The sequence below is a fragment of the Pan troglodytes genome, chromosome 2 (assembly GCF_028858775.2).
Source record: "Pan troglodytes isolate AG18354 chromosome 2, NHGRI_mPanTro3-v2.0_pri, whole genome shotgun sequence".
Taxonomy (NCBI): domain Eukaryota; kingdom Metazoa; phylum Chordata; class Mammalia; order Primates; family Hominidae; genus Pan; species Pan troglodytes.
In genome coordinates, this window is record NC_086015.1 from 188,873,025 (window position 1) to 188,893,186 (window position 20,162).

The window sequence follows — 20,162 nt, forward strand, 5'->3', positions numbered from 1 at the left end:
AAAAACATTAGATAAAACATTGTTTCCTTTAAGGCACTGTGTTTTCTTTGGGTGGGGAATAAAATATGAGGCAGTTTGTTTTTAAATCACAATAAGGCCACTCCTCATATTCTTACTTTATTTTAAGGTAGAAATCTTATAAGCTTTACAACTCTGAAAACATACCTTAACTGTCACAGCAACTAATTCAAAACAAACAAAAAATTCTGCTAAAACCAACAAAGACCTTTCTACTTTTGTTGCCTTTTCATTCACTTTTTTTTTCAAATTATAATCTGGAAAGATAAAAATCTTTTTAAAAATCATGAGATACAAGGCAGGTGGATTGCTTGAACCTAAGAGTTCGAGGCCAGCCTGGACAACATAGCAAAACCTCATCTCTACAAAAAATACAAAAATTAGCCGGGCGTGGTGGCATGCATCCAGAGTCCCAGCTACTGAGGAGGCTGGGGTGGGAAGATGAGGTAGGAAGATCCCTGGACCCGGCTGCAATGAGCCATGATTGGGCCACTGCACTCCAGCCTGGGTGACAAAGTGAGACACTGTCTCAAACATACAAACCAACAAACCATGAGATACAAATCACAACCAGGTATGTATTTTGTTTCTTGGCTTATTTGCTGGTGCTTGGTAGCATGGTACTTGAAAAGACAGAACATGAGGGATCAAAGTACACATTCTATGAAAGAAACAAATACGACCCCAAACTCATTACAGATCACATACATCAGGGTACTGAAAAGAAAGAGGCAGGACCCAGAAGCTTTGTGGGAAACACTGAGGCCCTCTAATTCCTAAATGTAAAATGGAACTAAAGAAGGGAGAAAAGTCTCATCAACCCATTAAAAATTGACACTGGCTTACCTCCCACTGCAGGTGAGGAGGGATGTTTCGAATCTGAATTTTCCTGCTCCTGTAAAGATAAAACCACAGACTATAACACTTTCTCCAGGACACAAACTACAGCAAATAATAAAAACCGGCTTAAACCCGTCATTTGAATTTGTTTTCTCACTGTGTTCACCATGGCATCAACAAAAAATTCCTACTGTGAATCATGAGCATAGTTTTTTTGTTGTTGTTTTTTTTTCGAGCCAGAGTCTCGCTCTGTCGCCAAGGCTGGAGTATAGGTGGTGCGGTCTCGGCTCACTGCAACCTCTGCCTCCCAGGTTCAAGCGATTCTCCTGCCTCAGCCTCCCAAATAGCTGGGATTTTTAAGACAGAGTCCTGCTCTGTCATCCAGGCTGGAGTGCAGTGGCACGATCTTGGCTCACTGCAACCTCTGCCTCCCGGGTTCAAGCGATTCTCCTGCTTCAGCCTCCCGAATAGCTGGGATTACAGGTGCCCACCACCACACCTAATTTTTGTGGGTTTTTTGTTGTTGTTTGTTTGTTTGTTTTTTAAGAAGGGGTCTCACTCTGTCATCCAGGCTGGAGTGCAGTGGTGTGACCTTGGCGCACTGCAACCTCTGCCTCCCAGGCTCAAGTGATTCTCCTGCCTCAGCCTCCCAAGTAGCTGGGATTACAGGCATGTGCCACCACACTTGGCTAATTTTTGCATTTTTAGTAGAGATGGGATTTCAACATGTTGGCCAGGCTGGTCTCGAACTCCTGACCTCAAGTGATCCGCCTGCCTCGGCCTCCCAAAGTTTTGGGATTACAGGCGTGAGCCACCACACTGGCCTCATGAGCATGTTTTAAGGTTTTCAATTACTTTGGAAAAAAACAAAAAACAAATGAAAAACCCAAGAAATCCCAACAAGCTAAAATAATAATAATAATAATAATTTAAATACAGACTCATCTTTTCAATTTCCTACCAAAGTAGTTAGAATTTAAGTCATCATACAGAATCTATTTATAGAATTATCCCCTTCTTCCTCAAAATATATTGGCCTGCAACTGACCCGACCCCAAAGTGTACCTAGGCTCAAACAGGACAGGTGAGGTCATATAGTGGGCTTCAACAAGATCAGATTTAGTCGCCCCCTTACCTAACAAGGCAAAATGCCATTTAAAAATATTTTTATTTCTGAATAGGTACTACAGTCCTAATTCAAAAGTTAAAACACTATAAAAAGTTATACTGTGAAAAGTCTCACCACCCCCTCTTTCACCAGAAATACTTTCTACATGTTATTTGCGTATCCTTCAGATTCTTTATGCAAATAATAGCAAATGTGAATATATATTCATATTTTCACCCTTTTCTTAGAGAAATATCTGCATATTCTACACATTCTCTGCATCTTGCTTTTTTCACCTGACAGTCATATTCTTGAGATCTTCCTCAAGGTAGAGTTAGAGAGCTTCCTCACTCTATTTCATAACTACATAGGTATCCTGAAGTATATTTAATCCATCCCCTACTAATGGACATTTGGGCCTTTTCATTCAGAGGCTTTCCCCAAGACATCTTGCTGGTCTGAAAGCTTTGAATGACTTAGATTGTTTCTTGTTTTTACTTAAGCATTAAAATTAGACAGAAAAAAGAACAGTATAAGTTATGTAATTTTTTTTTTATCTTTGAGAACATGCTGGATCCTGGAAATAAAGCATTTAAATGTTAGAGACGTTGTTTTAATAGAAGAGCTTGACACTGAAATCCTATAAATACTCATTTTGGGGGGTTGCCAGAAAAGAGATGTGGTGTACCACCTTGCGGGGTCAGAGGTACTAAACAGTGGCTATACACAGTTACATGTTTCTCCAGGGCTTTAATCTGGGCAACAGCCCCAGAGAGAAATGTTACAATTCAAGCAGAAAGAGAAAAGGAGAGACACACACACAGAGGTACAGAGATGGAAACAAATGGGGAAATAATGAATTAAATGAGGGGCTCTAGTTTTCTCAGCTCCTTTTTATGAAATGTCACAGGGGCAACCCCACCATTCTAGCTCCCATATACTACTTCAGTCTTGTCTATTTTTTTAAAATATTAATGTATTCGTACTTTACTAGGGCTGCTTTAATGACTATACAGAATCACTAATTGTGTATCAGGATGGAAAAAGAATCAAGAACTAATTTCTACCTCTATGCTGTGAAGGCTAATTCCCGACATGGCCTTTGGCAATAGTTCAGAATAAAACTGCCAGCACCATCCCATACAGTGGCTACATGGAAATTCTCTATGGAAGATGTCACCAAGCCTAACAGTCTGTAGAAAAGGCATCAGAATTTTCAAGAAAATAAAATATTTCTAAAGAAAAATATTTTTGTTATTTCCAAATACAAACATTGACTCCAACTGCTAACCAACAATTTACTGGTAGATATTCTATTGGAAGAAACTCACGAATGAGCACAGAGAGATGTGAACAAAGACAGCAACTGTAACATTATTTGTAACAGAGTGCATACAATCTAAATATTTACCAACAAGAGATGAATACATATATCATAATACAGCTGAATATAGAATATTATACAGCTCTTAATGAAGTTGACAAGTATGCACTGTCATAGAAAACTCTCCAAGGTATGCTGTTACAAGAAAAGAGGTAATTACAGATTAAATTGATCCTGCTTTTAAAAAGCACAAAACCAAACTACCTGTTATTCAATGTGTATGTGTGTAAACGCACAGAAAAAGGCTGCACCAAGCAGATTTAGTTGGTAAAAGAATACTTTTAGCTACTAACTTTTTAATATTTTTTTAAATTATTAAATTTTTAATAGAGATGGGGTCTTGATATGTTGCCTGCTGGTCTTGAACTCCTGGGCTCTAGTGATCCTCCCACCTTGGCCTCCCAAAGTGCTAAGATTAAAGGCATGAGCCACCATGCCTACCCCTTGTTTACTTTTTTAAATTGAGAATATATTCATGTCTTATCCTACAGGCTTTAAAAAACGAACAATGAAAACTTCTATTAGGGTTGCCTTAATATACAAGACTTATTTTTTTTAAAGTATACTGGAACCTGCTAAGTAAAAAAAAAAAAAAAAAAAAAAGAAAGAAAGAAAGAAAGAAGAAAAAACCAAGCCTCATTTTCTCCATAATTACACTAGGTATTCTTGAAATCTTATTTCTTATTCTTGAAATCTAATACAAGTAAAAGTCGTTTCTCATCCTCACTGCCACAGAACTATTAATGTATGTGGCAAACACTTCAAGGTGCAAAAGTAGGAAAACTCTGCCCAATGCTGATTACCCCAAATACTAACTGAATGCATCTAAAACAATGGCATTTCCCTGTAATAGTTCAAGTAAAGACTACACATAAGTTCAGTAACTGGGAATGTCCTGCTTTGTTAAGCCAGACACTTGGAGGAATAATCTCTTAAAAGCTGGACTGTCACACCTCTGATCTCAGATCAGGATGGAAAGGAAGGAACTGAGAGCTAAAAAGAGAAATGGAGATCACTACGGTAGAACCAACTAACCTGGAGTTCAGCCGGTCATTTGGGAGACTATCCTGAGGGATTATCTTTTGGGGTCATGAGCAGTTAGGATCTCTGAGATCTGCTGACTCCTGTGGCATCATCTGGACAGCATGCCTTCTCATCAGGGTACCCAGGAGGCCTGTCCCCTCCTTCCCCGGGAGGGACTTTGGCATGTCCTTCAAAACGCAGCTCACACATAATCCCTGCTGAGCTTTCCAGAATGTCTCCAGAAAGAACTGTTTCCTCTGCACTTTTCGGTTGTTCTGGTAGCTCACTCTTCGCCATAATTACTTATCTGCTAGTGCTGTGTCCCCTCAACCCCCGCGGTGATTTCTTCAAGGACAGGTTCCTTGTTTACTATTCCACCGTCTAGCACGGGGTCTCATACACAGGGGCTGAGAAGAGCACTCCTGCTGCTGGCTGCAGTCTGTTCATGATGAAGACCCTCCTGACCCCACCCAGGAAAACGAATTGTCTATTTTTTCTTTGCCAGGTAGTCAACAGGAGAGGGAAGGAGGTGTTCGTTTCCCTCCTTCCTTTAGACAAGAAAGGAAAGTATCTGGCTCAGTCTCAAATGAGAGTATGGATCTTTCTCCCTGAAACTGTGCCCTGCTTTAAAAAAACCAAACACACAGTAACTTAGGAAAGTGACTGGTAATAGGAAAATAATTCTTTGTCCTTTAAAATAATAATTTCGCAGTTCCAATATGTTAAAGATGAAACCAAGCTTCTCTAATTACAGGTAAAAGGCATTTTTCATCCTCACTCACAGAGCCACAGAACTATTACAGCCGTCTCCCAGCTGGTCCCTCCATCTTTGGCCTGCACCTCCCCCTCTCCCATCCACTCCTCACCTGGCTGCCAGTCACTTTTTCCACACACGGAGAGGGCTACTCCTGCCTTCCTTGACTCCCTGCTGCTGCCTCCTCCCCATCTCTATCTTTAAACACTCCTTCACACCAAGCCCTTCCACCTGCAGTTCACAAGTGTGCCAGAATGAGCCTTCAACTCCCTCGGCTCACCCTCAAACAGAAGTAAAAAGAGCAGCAGGAACATGTCTTTATTTCACCTTCATTTTAACTGGAAGCAGAGTAAGACCTGAAGTCAAGCAAAGGGTGCTCTTTAATACAAATATATAGGCTCTTTCCCTGTGGCTTTCGGATTCAGGAAGTTAGAACTTCCCACTCTCAAATTCAAGTAAACTAAGTGTGTGGGAAAGGGCCACCTACCAGGAAACGAGTAATGCAGCCCTGGAGCCACCCTGCTTTGCTAGGGAACTGGCTACCTTCACCGATTCTGGACTCTGGTCAATTGATTATCGCACACATGTGTGGACTATCAAACTGTAAAGAACTACAGAATAAAATATATGTAATCCCAGCTCATCTAACTAATTTATAGTTGAGGGGTTCCAAGGACTTTGAACATATAAATGCCTCAGCATACATTTTATAATCTGTTATATTTATAATACGTTATCTTTGGCTGTAGATACCCAGAGGTAACAGAAGGTTCCAACTGAGTGAATTTCAGATAAGCTAGATGTCCATTGTTATGAATTTCAAGGGCCTGGCAGAAATTATTTAGTTACGGTAGAATTTGTTGCTTAAAGTAAGGAGGCAATCAGCTGGGGAAATAAAATCATATTTAACTATTGAGGAACCTCGTGAAACTGAAGAACCATTTCATCTGTATTATTAAAAAAAAAAAAGTTGGGAGGCTGAGGCAGATGGATCACTTGAGGTCAGGAGTTCGAGACCAGCCTGGCCAACATGGTGAAACCCTATCTCTATCAAAAACATAAAAATTAGCCGGGCATGGTGGATGGTGCGCACCTATTGTCCCAGTTACTCAGGAGGCTGAAGCAGGAGAATCACTTGAACCTGGGAGGCGGAGGCTGCAGTGAGCCGAGACTGAGCCACTGCACTCCAGCCTGGGGGACAAGAGAGAAACTGTCTCAAAAGAAAGAAAGAAAGAAAGAAAAAAAGCAAAACACCTGCTTTGGTGTGAGGAGGATAATGCCATGGTTTTCAGGCATATGGTCAATTAGCCACAAGTCTATCAGCTACCTTGAACACTCTAAACCAAGCCTTGGCTATGCTGTGGGTCTGACTAGAGAACAAATTAACATGAATTGTGAGAACCCAGCTTGTAGGATTCCAGCTTCCATTGGAGAATTAGGCCAACTAGGAACTGGAGGATTCCCAGGTAACTTTTGGGCAAGAGAGGCAACATAGAGGGCCTTGTGAGAGCGTCCTTTGGGGCTCCATGCGGGATTCTACCCAAATAGGTCCCATCTGTTTCCACAACATTTCTGAGCTCCATCAGATGATAAAAGGGATTTCCTCATGTGCATTACCTGTAAAGAGAGGCAGGTATGCTAACCAACCCCGAGCTGGGACAGAAACCACCAGCGCTCCCAGCCCTCCTCCCCTTTAGCGCTGCAGTCAGATTCCAGTCTATTGCACGCGCTCATTAGTGTGTGTTTCCTATTCCTCATTAGTTTGAAAGTTCCCCTAAAAACTTCTGGTCATTCTGTACAAGGGACATCCTGTGCTAAACTGAACTAGGACCTAGGGCGGCTCAAGGAAGCAAATAAATCACCAGTGATAGCCAAGTCCAATCCTCTACCCAACTGTCTCTTTTTTTTGAGACACGGTCTTGCTCTGTCACCCATGCTGCAGTGCAGTGGCGTGATCTCAGCTCACTGCAGCCTTGACCTCCCCGGCCCAAGTGACCCTCCCACCTCAGCTTCCTGAGCAGCTGGGGCTACAGGCCCAAGCCACCATGCCCAGCTATTTTTTGTAGTTTTTGTAGAGATGGGGTTTTGCCATATTGCCTAGGCTGGTTTTGAATTCCTGGGCTCAAGCAATCAGCCCACCTTGTCCTCCCAAAGTGCTGGGATTACAGGCATGAGCCACCACGCCCAGCCCAACTGTCTCTTAAAGTTCTCTCTTTCTCTCAAACCCAGACACCACACGGGAGGATCACAGAGACTGATTAAGAGTCAATGAAAAAAAATTGTTTAGTCACTTTCTTTGTTGCAAAATGACTAAGAACAATTGCCTCCGCCTCTATGGAATCCAAAATAAAATAAATGCATTAGGAAACGAAATGTGTTCAACATAAATAAACTGTTGAAAATGAACAAAATGAACAAAAAGCAGTTTGGGGTATTTTTTAAGAGAAAAAACAAATGATAAGCACAAATCCCTATGAATATTGGTAGTGTTATGAGCCAAATCATAAGAGGATTAAATTAAATACTGTGGTGACCTGCTGCAAAGGGCTCCCCCCCAAGACGCAGTCTTGCTCTGTTGCCCAGGCTAGAGTGCAGTGGTGCGATCTTGGCTCACTGCAACCTCCGCCTCCCAGGTTCAAGTGATTTTCCTGCCTCAGCCTCCTGAGTAGCTGGGACTACAGGTGCGTACCACCACACCTGGCTAATTTTTGTATTTTTAGTAGAGACGGGGTTTCACCATGTTGGCCAGGGTGGTCTCGATCTCCTGACCTCGTGATCCGCCTGCCTCAGCCTCCCAAAGTGCTGGGATTACAGGCATGAGCCACCGTGCCCAGCCCTGCAAAGGGTTTTGAGCCAGGAGAACTGCAGTTATGAACCCAGTAACTTCCCTGGCTCTATAAACTCATGTTCACAAAACCATAAGCCCCAGAACAGCCCTCATAACTCATGCTTCCTGGGCAATTCAGAGACAGAAACTCATGGAAGTTCACTGCTTGAATGAAACAGGAAAAAAAAAAAAATCACTTAATATGATGTATCTTGGTCCGTTTGGACTACTATAACAAAACTCCATAGACTGAGGTTATAAACAGAAATTTATTTCTCACAGTTCTGGAGGCTGGGAAGTCCAAGATCAAGGCACCAGCAGATTCGCTGTCTGCTGAGGGTCTGTTCCTCATAGAAGGCACTGTCTAGCTGTGTCTCTGGATGGAGGAAGGACTAGATATCTCTCTGGGGTCTATTTTATAGAGGTACTAATCCCCTTCATGAGGGTTCCACCTTATGATCTAATCAACTCTCCAAGGCCCCTAAATACCACCACCTTGGGGGTAAGGATTTCAACATAAGAATTTGGGGGAGACACAAACTTTTAGACCACAGCAAAAAGCAATAGTCTGAGATTAATTCATTTATCTCCCCACAGCCCTCTCAGAGCCTACTAGCTCACAAAAAGACCTAACACAATTCTAGATTTCTCTTTTGAGGAAGCCATCAAAGATTCTTAATTGTTTCCTGTTGAAAGGAGTGGAGCCGGACGTCGTGGCTCACACTTGTAATCCCAGCATTTGGGGAGGCCAAGGTGGGAGGATGGCTTGAGTCCAGGAGTTTGGCACCATCCTGGGCAACATGGCAAGACCTCATCTCTACAAAAAGAGACGGTGGATAATTCCATAATACTATTCATTTTTTAATTATTAGCCAGGTGTGGTAGCACATGCCTGTAGTCCTAGCTACTTGGGAGGCTGAGGTGTGAGGATCACTTGAGCCTGGGAGGTCAAGGCTGCTGAAAGCTGTGACTGTGCCACTGCACTCAAGCCTGGGCAACCGAGTACCGAGTGAGACCCTCTCTCTCTAGCAAAAATAAAAAAGAAGTGGAAGGAGAAAAGTCAGTGAGTCAATGGATCATTAGATGATGTTTAGATGTCTGTGAGAAGACTGGTTTGATGGTTACTCTTGGACAAGATGGTGAAGGAATTCCTCTATTGGGTTAGAGTAGAACTTGCATGAAATGACCATTATGTTTCATTCCACCTTCAGGATTCTATAAATCTTTTGGACAGAATTGTAACAGGAAGGTTAAAACCATTTCCCATTAAAAATAAATTAGCATGCTTGTTTACAGATTGAAACCATCACGCACTGTTCTAGTGAAATAGATTATCAGATTTCTCAGAGATTCCTTTTTTTTTTTTTTTTTTTTTTTGAGACAAGGTCTCACTCCAGTCACCCAGGCTGGAGTGCAATGGTGTGATCTTGGCTTACTGCAGCCTTGGTGTCCTGGGCTCTGGTGATTCTTCCACCTCAGCCTCCCGAGTAGCTGGGATGACAGGAGCGCACCACCATGCCTGGCTATATTTTTATATTTTTATTAGAGACAGGGTTTCTCCATGTTGCCTAGGCTGGTCTCAAACTCTTGGGCTCAAGAGATCCACCTGCCTCAGTCTCCCAAGGTGCTGGGATTACAGGCATAAGCCACTGTGCCCAGAGATTCAGTATTTTAGTTCTTTAAAAAGGACATCACTTAGTCAGATGTGGTGGCACACGCCTGTAATCCCAGTTACTCGAGAGGCTGAGGCAGAAGAATTGCTTGAACCCAGGAGGTGGAGGCTGCAGTGAGCCAAGATCGCATCACTGCACTCCAGCCTGGGCAACAAGAGTGAAACTCCGTCTCAAAAAAAAAAAAAAAAAAAAAAAAAAGACATCACTATCTAAAATTCTGCTTTTTTAAATTTATATTCAGTGTGTAACGAAGGGGCTTTTTTTTTTTTTTTTTTTTTGAGATGGAGTCTCACTCTGTCACCCAGGCTAGAGGGCACTGGCGCAATCTTGGCTAATCACAACTTCCTGCCTCCCAGGTTCAAGCTATTTTCCTGCCTCAGCCTCTTGAGTAGCTGGGACTACAGGCGCCCACTACCATGCCCGGCTAATTTTTGTATATTTAGTAGAGACGGGGTTTCACCATGTTGGCCAGGATGTTCTCGAACTCCTGACTTTGTGATCCACCCTCCTTGGCCTCCCAAAGTGCTGGGATTACAGGCGTGAGCCACCGAAGAGCCTACTTTTACTGGAATAGTGGTGAATAGCTCAACTATGTGAACTGAAGGAAGACTAAAAATCTATATAATTATTCCAAGAAACATGATAATTTTTTGGGAGGAGGGGGTCAAGGACCTCTTTCGGAAATCAAACAAAAACAAAAACCCTAACACAAAAAAATGGTGATTATCCTTATCAAGGTTTGTGTACAATTCCCTATGATAATACCATCTCTCCCTTCCACTATCCCTCTCCTCAACTCATTCTGTGCAATGTAGAGAAAGAAACGTAGTTTTAGCTCAAGTTTTACTAGAACTTCTCCAAGGGCTTCGCTGAACACTATCTTTTCCCCGTTTCTCAATTTATTTTATTTGATGAAGTCTAATGTTTCTGAGGTAAACCCAAAACATTCTTCACAGTGTGTTTGGCATGAAGGTTTTCCCAAATCACCATTACTACTGACATTCATGGATGCTAAGTATCTCATTTAAGCCTTACCCTTTTGAACTAGGTGTTGTTATTCCCATTTTTCAGAGAAATACACTGAGGAGCTGATGAGTCCCTTGTCTGAGTCTCACAGTTAGGGATCATGGTTAGGGAGTGATATTTTTGACTTGTGGTCTCTATATATTTAAAGTTTTGCTCTTCAAATGTCACTGGAATTATTAATTCACCAAAAACAAAATTTACATTTCAGGCATGTATTTTAGTTCAATGAATTTTGGTCAAGATGTCCCCCTCCACTGGCAAACCTTAAGAAAACGTGCCTTCGGAAAGATGTCCAGCTTTTCCTTCTCAGCATCAACCGCAATGTAGAGTCACTGACCAAAAACATCTCCAGGAAGGGTTACTTTGGAAACTTCACTGTGATAGCTCACTCTTTGCTCCTCAAAAGGATTTACTTAAATATAAATGCCCTTTAGAGGGGTGATAAAGGTATTAACTGTAAACTCCTTCATGGATTAGCCGACTTCTGGTTGATGGTCAGGCTCCCCTGGCGCACGGCGGGGTGCAGCACATACATGGAAGGGCCTGAGGGTGGAATGGTGACACAAGAAATATCTGCTTATCCCTGGCTCCAGTCAGGGCAGTGCCCAGCCTCATGGGACCAGATCAAGTTTGAGAACCTTCCTCAAAGCATGGATTGCTCTACAGGGAAGGGCAGAGTGAATCCCAGACAGCTAGACAAAGTCCTCAGAAGAGCAAGAACATTCACGTGTGCTTGAGTACAAACATGCATTTGGATTCAGGAAGGTGAGACTTTGAGATGTAAGGCTGAGTTTTTATGAGCCAAACATCTGCATGCCTGCTTTCAGTTTTTCAAGGTCTAAACAGAGTAAAAACCAAAAGCATTTTCCTTAATGTTTTAATTCTGCTGTGAAGATTCCAGTTAACGAAACCAAATTGTGTTTTTAGAGAAGTGATTAGTCACCCTTACATGGTCCTCAACTCATTATCTGTAATTAAGACTAACGAGGGTAAAAACAAATATTTACACATCATCATTTGAGCTCAGATAAATAACTTGTACAAACATGATACAACACAAGTTATAATCCAAGTATATAAATGTTTGCTTTGTGTGGCACATGGTAAATACAAAACCATCTTTGTAAAGGCCAAGAGGGTCACATGCCCAAACACCAACTGTGCCATCCTTTCAGCATCTTGTCAATTAGTTTCCAAAAAATTATTCTCTTTGGTTCTCCAAACAGCACTTGAATCTGTCCCTTTCCTTCCTCCCCTACTACCTGTGTCTGTTTTTTCCTTCCTCTTCAGCCCAAGCAGTGTCTGGAGCACAGCATGTGCGCAGCAATCAGCAAGCTCCCCAGGGGCATTTGCTGCTGGGCGCTGGCTTCTTTTTCCTGGCCCACTCCATCCCACATTCTGTCTTTCGACTGTAAGAGGAACACGTGCTTACTAAAGACACTGGTCTTCAAACAAGCCAATTTCTTTCATTTCCAGTTTATGAGTGTTAAAGTGACAGCAGTTTACTTCTGAAAAGAAGAAACTATTCCCACCAGTTATAACAGATGTTGATCTTATTCATTATCGTTATGGTGATGAAGGAAAATTAAATTCATCTATAATATAGCCCTACATCTACCAAGAGAGCAGGAAACACAGGAGAGGGTTGGCCAAATCACTTGCTCCTCCCTCAAAGAGGAACTCCTCCCTCTTTCCATGTAAATCAAACAGTATCTCCCATTTCACACAAGAGAGCACCATCTCACCTAACTGAGGGTCAGGTGGGATGAACAATCCAAACCCCCTCTACCCAAATTTTTCGACTGGAGGTTAATAGACATTTCACCTGGATTCTGGAGAATGGGATGATCTCTAAGATTAAACTAAAAGCTTTTCCAAATTCATTCAATAAATGTTTACTAAGGACCCATTATAGGCTAAGCACTTATGTTAGGTGTTGGGGTACAGTAGTGAACAGAACAAAAATAGGACAATATTGATCTCAGCAATTCTGAGAACTTAATTTCAATAAAACAATAAAATTAGAGTTGGTTACTCAATCCAACTCCTTGCCTTTTCCTAGCTCGTAGTTTTAGATTTTTTTTTTTGCTAAAAGTGAACCTAATATCTTTAAATGCCTATTTCTGCACAGTACCTTTATAATGTAATAGCAGCTAGGAAATGGTATCATAGAGTCACTGTTTCCACAGACTGTGGGAAAGTTAAAGATGGGGTAGGTATTGTGTGCATAACAGCATGGGACACCTCCATTGCCCCAGAAGGGTGTCAGAACAGCTTTTCCCAACACGCAGAGTCTGCCCCTTGGCCCCTGAAGTTTCCTCTGTTACAGGAAGGGATATGCTAGAGAAAGTAAAAAAAGACTGGCCAGGAGCGATGGCTCACGCCTGTATTCCCAGCACTTTGGGAGGCCGAGGCGGGCGGATCACTTGAGATCAGGAATTCAAGACCAGCCTGGCCAACATGAAACCCCGTCTCTACTAAAAATACAAAAATTAGCTGGGCGTGGTGGAGGGCGCCTGTAGTCCCAGCTACTTGGGAGGCTGAGGCACAAGAATCCCTTGAACCCAGGAGGCAGAGGTTGCAGTGAGCCAAGATCGCGCCACTCCACTCAAGCCTGGGCAATAGAGCGAGACTCAGTCTCAAAATAAAAAAAAAAAGAACAAAACAAAAAACCTCGAGTGATTCTGGTTACTTGCTCCAGAGGGGAGGAGGAAAAGGAAATTTTTTACGCTATAGGAAAAGTTATTTATCAACAAGGTGAGGGTAGCCAGAAAAATAGCTTCTTACATAATACCAATAAAAAAAATAAAACCACTTCGTAGGATACAATGAAAAACAAATCAGTGAACATCATCATAAAATGCTGAAGAATATCATTAGCTCTCAAACCTAATGTCACATGATTTAAATACAATAAAAACTACTTTTTAAAACCTTGAATAGCCAACTTTAAAAACAGATGAACAAACTAGGGAAAAGGAGCATATAAATTATTCTTATTATTAAAAGAACTTATCATCTTATCAAGGATTCATCTGAGGATCCCTTTGAATCAGTTCTGTAAAGGGGGAAAATTAGGGCAGAGATAACTTTAAATATGCAAATTTGATTTATAACCAATTTTGGGAGACTAGACTTTTGCACAAATAATTTTTCCAATGGTGCTGATAGAAATCCAAGATTTCTGACCTGTATCTTTCCTGAACTATGCAAATCCTATTCCTATCCCTGCACACCCACAGCTTCTAGGCTAGTGACATGTGCACCGCAGTCTCTCAGTGAACCTGATGAATGAATGAACATGACAGGGTTAACATCTCTGGTGCTTAAACACAGAATTCCTTCCAGCGGCTGATTCACACTATCTTCTGAGTTCTGTGTCCTACAAAGACAATGAACAGCATCTGTCTCGGTTCCTGAGTTTTCATCGCTTCCTGAGTTTTCATCGCTTCCTCTCAAGACAGCACCATTAGCTGAGCAGGCTCCAGCAGGACCCACCAGCAGAGAGGTGCACATGGGAGTCAATACCTGAAGTGAATAACGGTGAACGACCTACCTGGCTCAGCAGGTGGCCACAGGCAGTCCCCGCTACCACAGCTTCAAATTCCTTTTCCTACCTCTTTTTCCTTCCCTGGACGCAGCCCAGGAGTGCCTCCTACTTTCAGGACCTTTCCTTGCCTAAAGCCTTGTCCTTAGCGGCATGATTGAGAGAAGGAAGAGAGCTGAGTAGGTGCCCTCTCCTTTGCTGTTCACAGGGTCCCAGTCACCATGGTAGATAAGCTCCTGCCCTCTCCTCTCACTTGGCTTTCATCAAGCCCCAGGATTATGAGAAAGTACTCCACAAACTGCAAACTCTACAAACACCAAACTCCCCTTTCCCAGCTTTGGTCCTGATGTGCTCAGGAGAGTTGGTGCCTGGTTTTCCCATGAAATGTGAATGAATCTGGCAACTAATTAGAAGGCATGACCTGGAGCCAGTACTGAATCAGGAGAGAAACTATTAAAGTTATACAGAGTCACCTGTAGATTCAGCTAAAGACCTAGTTCAGGATGGTTTCAGAAGCTGAGAAGTGCAACTGTCAAACCAACAGATTATGCTTATTTTTTATTTAATAGCACCCTGATTACCATACTTACTAAGAATACCTTTTTTTCCTTGGTGTGAAATGTAAAATTTGCAATAATCAATCATAAATACTTATGAAAATGCAAACATTTTTATTTACTAGTGTCTATAAGCAAAGAAAAAGCCTTGATTTCCTAGGGAACAATGATGTAAGAAAAAATACAAATTTTAAATATAATCCCTAGATTTTCTAACACCATAATTCTCCCCACTCCTAATAAAACATTTTATTGTTACCAAAGGCTGCCATTATTCCAACACAACAGAGAAGCAGAGTGAGAGATATGCCAAGTGGGAACTGGAGATACAAATTTGAATCCCAGCTCTACCACAGACAAGTTGTCAGACAGATGCTGAGTCAGTCATTCAACCTCTCTAATGCCTCAGCCATGAGACAGAGAAGATTCTTTCTAAATCTATGATTTACCTCATTTTGACAGCAAAACAGAACTGTTGCAAGGAGAAGGTAAGGAGCAGAAAGAAGAGGTATCCCACATGGACCTTAGGCTACAAATAGATGCTGAATTTTGGAAAAAAAAAATAATAATCTCAACAAATCTTGAATTTTGTTTGGGTCACAATTTTTAACATCCCAATAAATAAGTTAGGTGACAAACTCCACTGTATTTTATAATTGGATGGCTTACAAATCAAAAAACAATGGGTTTGTGACTCTACTTGTGTCATGACCCTACAGCCTCCATTTACCCATTTCTTCCCTCTCCTAAAACAGGAAGCTTTACGCTTACACTTTCATTACTGCCAGGATACTCTTGTACAATATCTGGTGTCCAGATTTTGAAAGTATAAGGTTATTTCATGAAATTTACTATGAACAGAATAGAGGGTGTTGCATAGCCTGCCCTACAGATATGTGTGTGTGTGTGTGTGTGTGTGTGTGTGTGTGTGTGCGCGCGCGCAAGAGACATATATGTGTGTGTGTGTGTCTTGGTGTAATACTGTGAATGAGAAGACCAGAACTGCACCCAAGGAACTGTACCACTGTCATAAACCACCAGGTCAAAGTTCACATTTCCACTGCATAGAAACAGAACTCTGGCCCATAACTCAGATGTTGGTTAATTAGTAATATAGTGATACTCCACTTGTTATTGCGACTTTGATCTAAACAGCTCTGTAAAGCCCATTTTCACATTTTTAAAATAATATGCTTTAGCAGCAGGTGAGGAAAACTTAAGGCATGGCACATTTATTGGAAAAGCAGCAGTGGGCGGCTTGGTTTAATGGCAACACCACTAGATAACTGTCTAAGGCCCTTTCCAGATCCAGTGGTCAAGGTAACAGGTAAGTAAGATAGACTCCAAAGGCAGGGGTTTGAGGGGAGTGGGGAGTGCTGGTGAGACATCAGAATAAAAAGTGTTTATTTCACATGGAGCTCTTTCTCGTTATTTTTAACATTGCGATTCTGTGGATCTCAGCAAATCTGAACAGCTATATCTACCACTCAACTGGTATATTTGAAATAAATTTATATTTTAGAAGTAAGTGCTACATACTCTTTTTCATTTTCTTTTGAGATGGAGTCTTGCTCTGTTGCCCAGGCTGGAGTGCAGTGGCGCAATCTCAGCTCACTGAAACCTCCACCTCCTGGGTTCAAGTGATTCTCCTGCCTCAGCCTCCTGAGTAGCTGGGATTACAGGCACCCACCACCACACCCGGCTAATTTTTGTGTTTTTAGTAGAGATGGGGTTTCACCATGTTGGCCAGGCTGGTCTTGAACTCCTGACCTCAGGTGATCCGCCCATCTTGACCTCCCAAAGTGCTGGGATTAAAGGCGTGAGCCACCATGCCTAGCCCAAGTACTGTATATTCTTTGCACAAAATTCAAAATGTACCAAAGAATAGAATAGAAAAATTCTCTCTTCTACATTATACTTCAGTCCTCCAGGTCCCATTACTCATTTTTTAAAAATCCTTCCCGTGTAGTCTATACATAAGCATATATGAATACATTCCTTTTTTTTTTTTACCCAAACACAAACATTAATGCTCTGTATATGCATTTTTTCACTTAGTATAGGGTAGTATTATTCTTTTTGACAGCTGTATAATATTCAGTTTTATGAATGTACCATAATTAAACTGGTCTTCTAGTGATGGACACAAGATGTTTCTAATCTTTTGCTGTTTCCAAAAAGTAAGTAAATGCTGCAATGAATATCTATTCATCTATCATCTAGCTATCCATCCATCCATCCATCTCACTTTGCACGTGTGAGCATATCTTGGAAGATAAACTCCTAGAAGTGAAATCCTAAAAGTGGAACAGTTATTGGGCTGTGCATTTGTAACATCAACACACAGTGCAATGCTGATTTCCCCATGTATCTGAAACATGGGAGCTGAAAACATGGAGCTATCAAACTTTTTGATTTCTGCCCATCCATAGGCGAAAAATACTATCTTGTTTGCATTTTAATTACAAATGAGGGTGATCATTTTTCATATATTAAAGAACCTATGGTTAGGTGCAGTGGCTCACACCTCTAATCCCAGCACTTTGGGAGGCCAAGTCGAGAGGATTGCTTGAGCCCAGAAGTTTGAGCCCAGCCTAGGCAACGTAGCAAGACTCCATCCCTACCAAAAAGCAAAGCAACCAACCTATCCCATCCCATTCACTCTGGGAAACTTCACAGAATTCTTCCTTGCTTTTTCTCAGTATTCAGGCAGGTGACTATTGGCTTTCTTAATTTCATTTCACTTATTCCACAGACCCTTACCAAGCATTTACTATGTTAGATACCAGAAAGACAGCATGAACCACCTGCTCCCAACCAGGAGGCTAGTGGGCAGGGAGTGCACCTCACATGCCGCACTGCCAAGGGACAAGCCTGCACCATGATGGAGGGTGCCTGAGGGGCAAGACAGACAGGAGGGGAAACTTGGCAAGGAACCAGGGGGAGGCAACACCTTAGCAACGCTCTGAGGAATGGAAGGCAGAATACGCCAATGGGAAAAGTGAGAGCATAGAGGGGTCAGGAAAGATATTCTAAGGGAATGAGGCACACAAAGGCATGGCAGCCAGAACAGGAATTTGAGGAATCTCAAGTCCTCTGATCTGAGAGGAGCAGAGAATGCTTCCAAGGAAAGGCAAGAGAGCAGGCTGGACAGGCTGGCAAGAACCCATGGCAAAGACTTCCTATTTCCTGAGTTAAACCACGAGGGTGATAAACCTTTCACCAAGACTCAGACACGAATCATCACGCCCCACACAGAGTCAGTACACGCCAGGTAAACACCGGGAGGCAGGTAAGCACAGCCAGCAGCACTAACTTTCTTCTCAGAAGATATTTTCTTCTTATTGACTTTTCATCCTCAGAAAAGAGAACTCTACAGCTCTGAAATGTGCGGTGCAAGTGTAATTCGACCCTGTTCTGTGGCTGTCTATATCCCACCATCAGGACAGTCTTCTGATGATTCGTCATTTCTTTTTTTCTTTCTTTCTTTTTTTTTTTTGAGATGGAGTTTCATTCTTGTTGCCCAGGCTGAAGTGCAATGGCATGGTCTCGGCTCACTGCAACCTCCACCTTCCAGGTTCAAGAGATTCCCCTGCCTTAACCTCCCAAGTAGCTGGGATTACCAGCACCCGTCACCACGCCCAGCTAATTTTTTTGTATTTTTAGTAGAGACGGGGTTTTGCCATGTTGGCCAGGCTGGTCTTGAACTCCTGACCTCAGGTGATCCACCTGCCTCAGCCTCCCAAAGTGCTGGGATTATAGCTGTGAGCCACCACGCCCAGCCTGATTCCTCACTTCTTTTTGACATGTGGCTGCCAGGTCCACTTAACCAACAAATTAAATGCCTCTTTATCTCAAAATAAAAGCATCTCCACAATTACTATTCTAATACTCTTCTGTTTTTAACAGGTATTTAGCACACTTCTTGAAAGCATAACAAATAGATCCATTAAATATATTAGGAATGTTTTAGGTTAGTAGAGGGTATAATTGAATAACATGATTTAAAAAAAAAACACCAGAACTTTTTTTTTTTAGTACACACGAATAAGGCCTCCATCAAAGTAATGCTCTTAGAAAAGTATTTACTTATTCCGACAATGATTCCTCTGCCCAGCATATTTTTGGAATTCTTTTAATGATATTTTCTGCAGCATTTATCCAATAAACACTGATGTAACTGATTTGCCTTTTGGTCTACAATACAATCTTATAAATATGCTCTGTGTTAAAACAGAATATCCCTCTTTTCTTTCCCCTCCCTCTTTCCATATTCAGCAGAAACAAAATCTCAGAGGTCTCTTCTTATGTCTCTGCTAACAATAAAAAGAACAGCTTTTGGGGAAGTGGGCTGCTTTATCCTGTAGCCCTCCTCAGATGCCAAGACTGCTGGGCTGGCCACCAGACTCACGTCCTCAGTAAGGAATTTACCTCCTACTTTTCTTCGGGGGCAGGTAGGGAAGCACAGCACCAGCCCTCAGCTGTCTTGGGCTCCCTGATCTGGTTAAGGAGAGTGTATTTACTCAGGGCCATGGTGGTGCATGGAGGAAGCCAACCCTGTCAGCGCTGGCTGGTCATCAGAATGGAAGTGGGAGGACATCCTTCATTTCCAGGTCATGCCTGGTTAACATTTCACCTTAACTGAGGGGCCAAAGAGAGGCTACGCAGCCTGGATCAGAGCTCCGACAGCCCTTACCTGGTGGCTTGTTCGTGGAATTTATCACATCCTGTTGTAACGCTCTGTTTACATCTCTGCTGCCCAGCCAGACTCCGCCTCCTGTGATTTTCTCATCCCACCACCCAGTACTGTACATGCTCAATGGATGACTATAAACAAGTGAACAGATAGCAGGAGTGGCTGCCCTTATGCCCATGGAACTGGGCCTCTCAATTCAGCTCATGTTGGTCATTTCAGATCATCTGAATGTAAAGGGTCCTCTCTGTCTCTGACCAGGCTTCTTGCAGGCCTTTGGCAGCCGTGGAGCTCTGAGAGAGACTGGTTTCCTGAGGGCTGGGCACCCCGGTCTATTTATTGGGAGGCCACAAACAGAGAGAGTGGGCATCAGGACCAACGGGCACATGGCCACCACCCAGATACGTGACTCTGGCATGTATTTCACTTCTCTGGGGCCAGATGGCCTCTTCCTAAGATTCTCCTCAGTGCTGAGAGTTCTTCAGTCCTGCCTGCTGACTTCCCTCCAGGACAGAACAGATGCCTCTTCCTCCCATAGATATGATGCAAGAACTGAGCTGTCCAAGCAAAAAAAAACCTTTGAAGGAAGAATTTCTGTGCTGTGAGTGGTTTACTCTGAGAATAGGACTCAAGTTTTAGAAATCTTTGTTCAATGTCAGAGATAGAGCGACTGTAATCTGTGAGCCAAGAAAAAAGGTTTGTAAAGGCTAGA

At 42.4% G+C, this 20,162-nt stretch overlaps 2 protein-coding genes across 6 annotated transcripts in view; one reads left to right on the forward strand and one right to left on the reverse strand.

Annotated features, from left to right (window-relative positions):
* IGF2BP2 (insulin like growth factor 2 mRNA binding protein 2) overlaps nt 1-20,162 on the reverse strand; it is a 182,504-nt gene that overhangs the window by 54,518 nt on the left and 107,824 nt on the right. For all 5 annotated transcript variants that reach the window (XR_010155889.1, XM_001151234.7, XM_016942462.4 and 2 more), the window contains one exon: nt 865-913. Coding sequence is in view for 3 of the 5 variants with exons in the window: in XM_001151234.7 (XP_001151234.3) it covers nt 865-913 (49 nt within the window). In the remaining 2 variants the exon portion in view is untranslated. The remainder of the gene's footprint in view (nt 1-864; nt 914-20,162) is intronic.
* On the forward strand, nt 16,024-19,402 carry LOC107970861 (putative uncharacterized protein IGF2BP2-AS1). The gene is made up of 2 exons (XM_016942465.3): nt 16,024-16,088; nt 19,036-19,402. The coding sequence occupies exons 1-2, from the start codon at nt 16,024-16,026 to the stop codon at nt 19,400-19,402; spliced, it is 432 nt and encodes a 143-aa protein (XP_016797954.1).

What these genes read in the sequence shown, in the direction of transcription:
- LOC107970861 (XM_016942465.3), top strand. Translation starts at nt 16,024, where the DNA reads ATGGCAACACCACTAGATAACTGTCTAAGGCCCTTTCCAGATCCAGTG. An exon ending in GTGGTCAAGGTAACAGGTAA is followed by an intron (nt 16,089 to 19,035) that starts GTAAGATAGACT and finishes TTCCATATTCAG; the next exon opens with CAGAAACAAAATCTCAGAGG.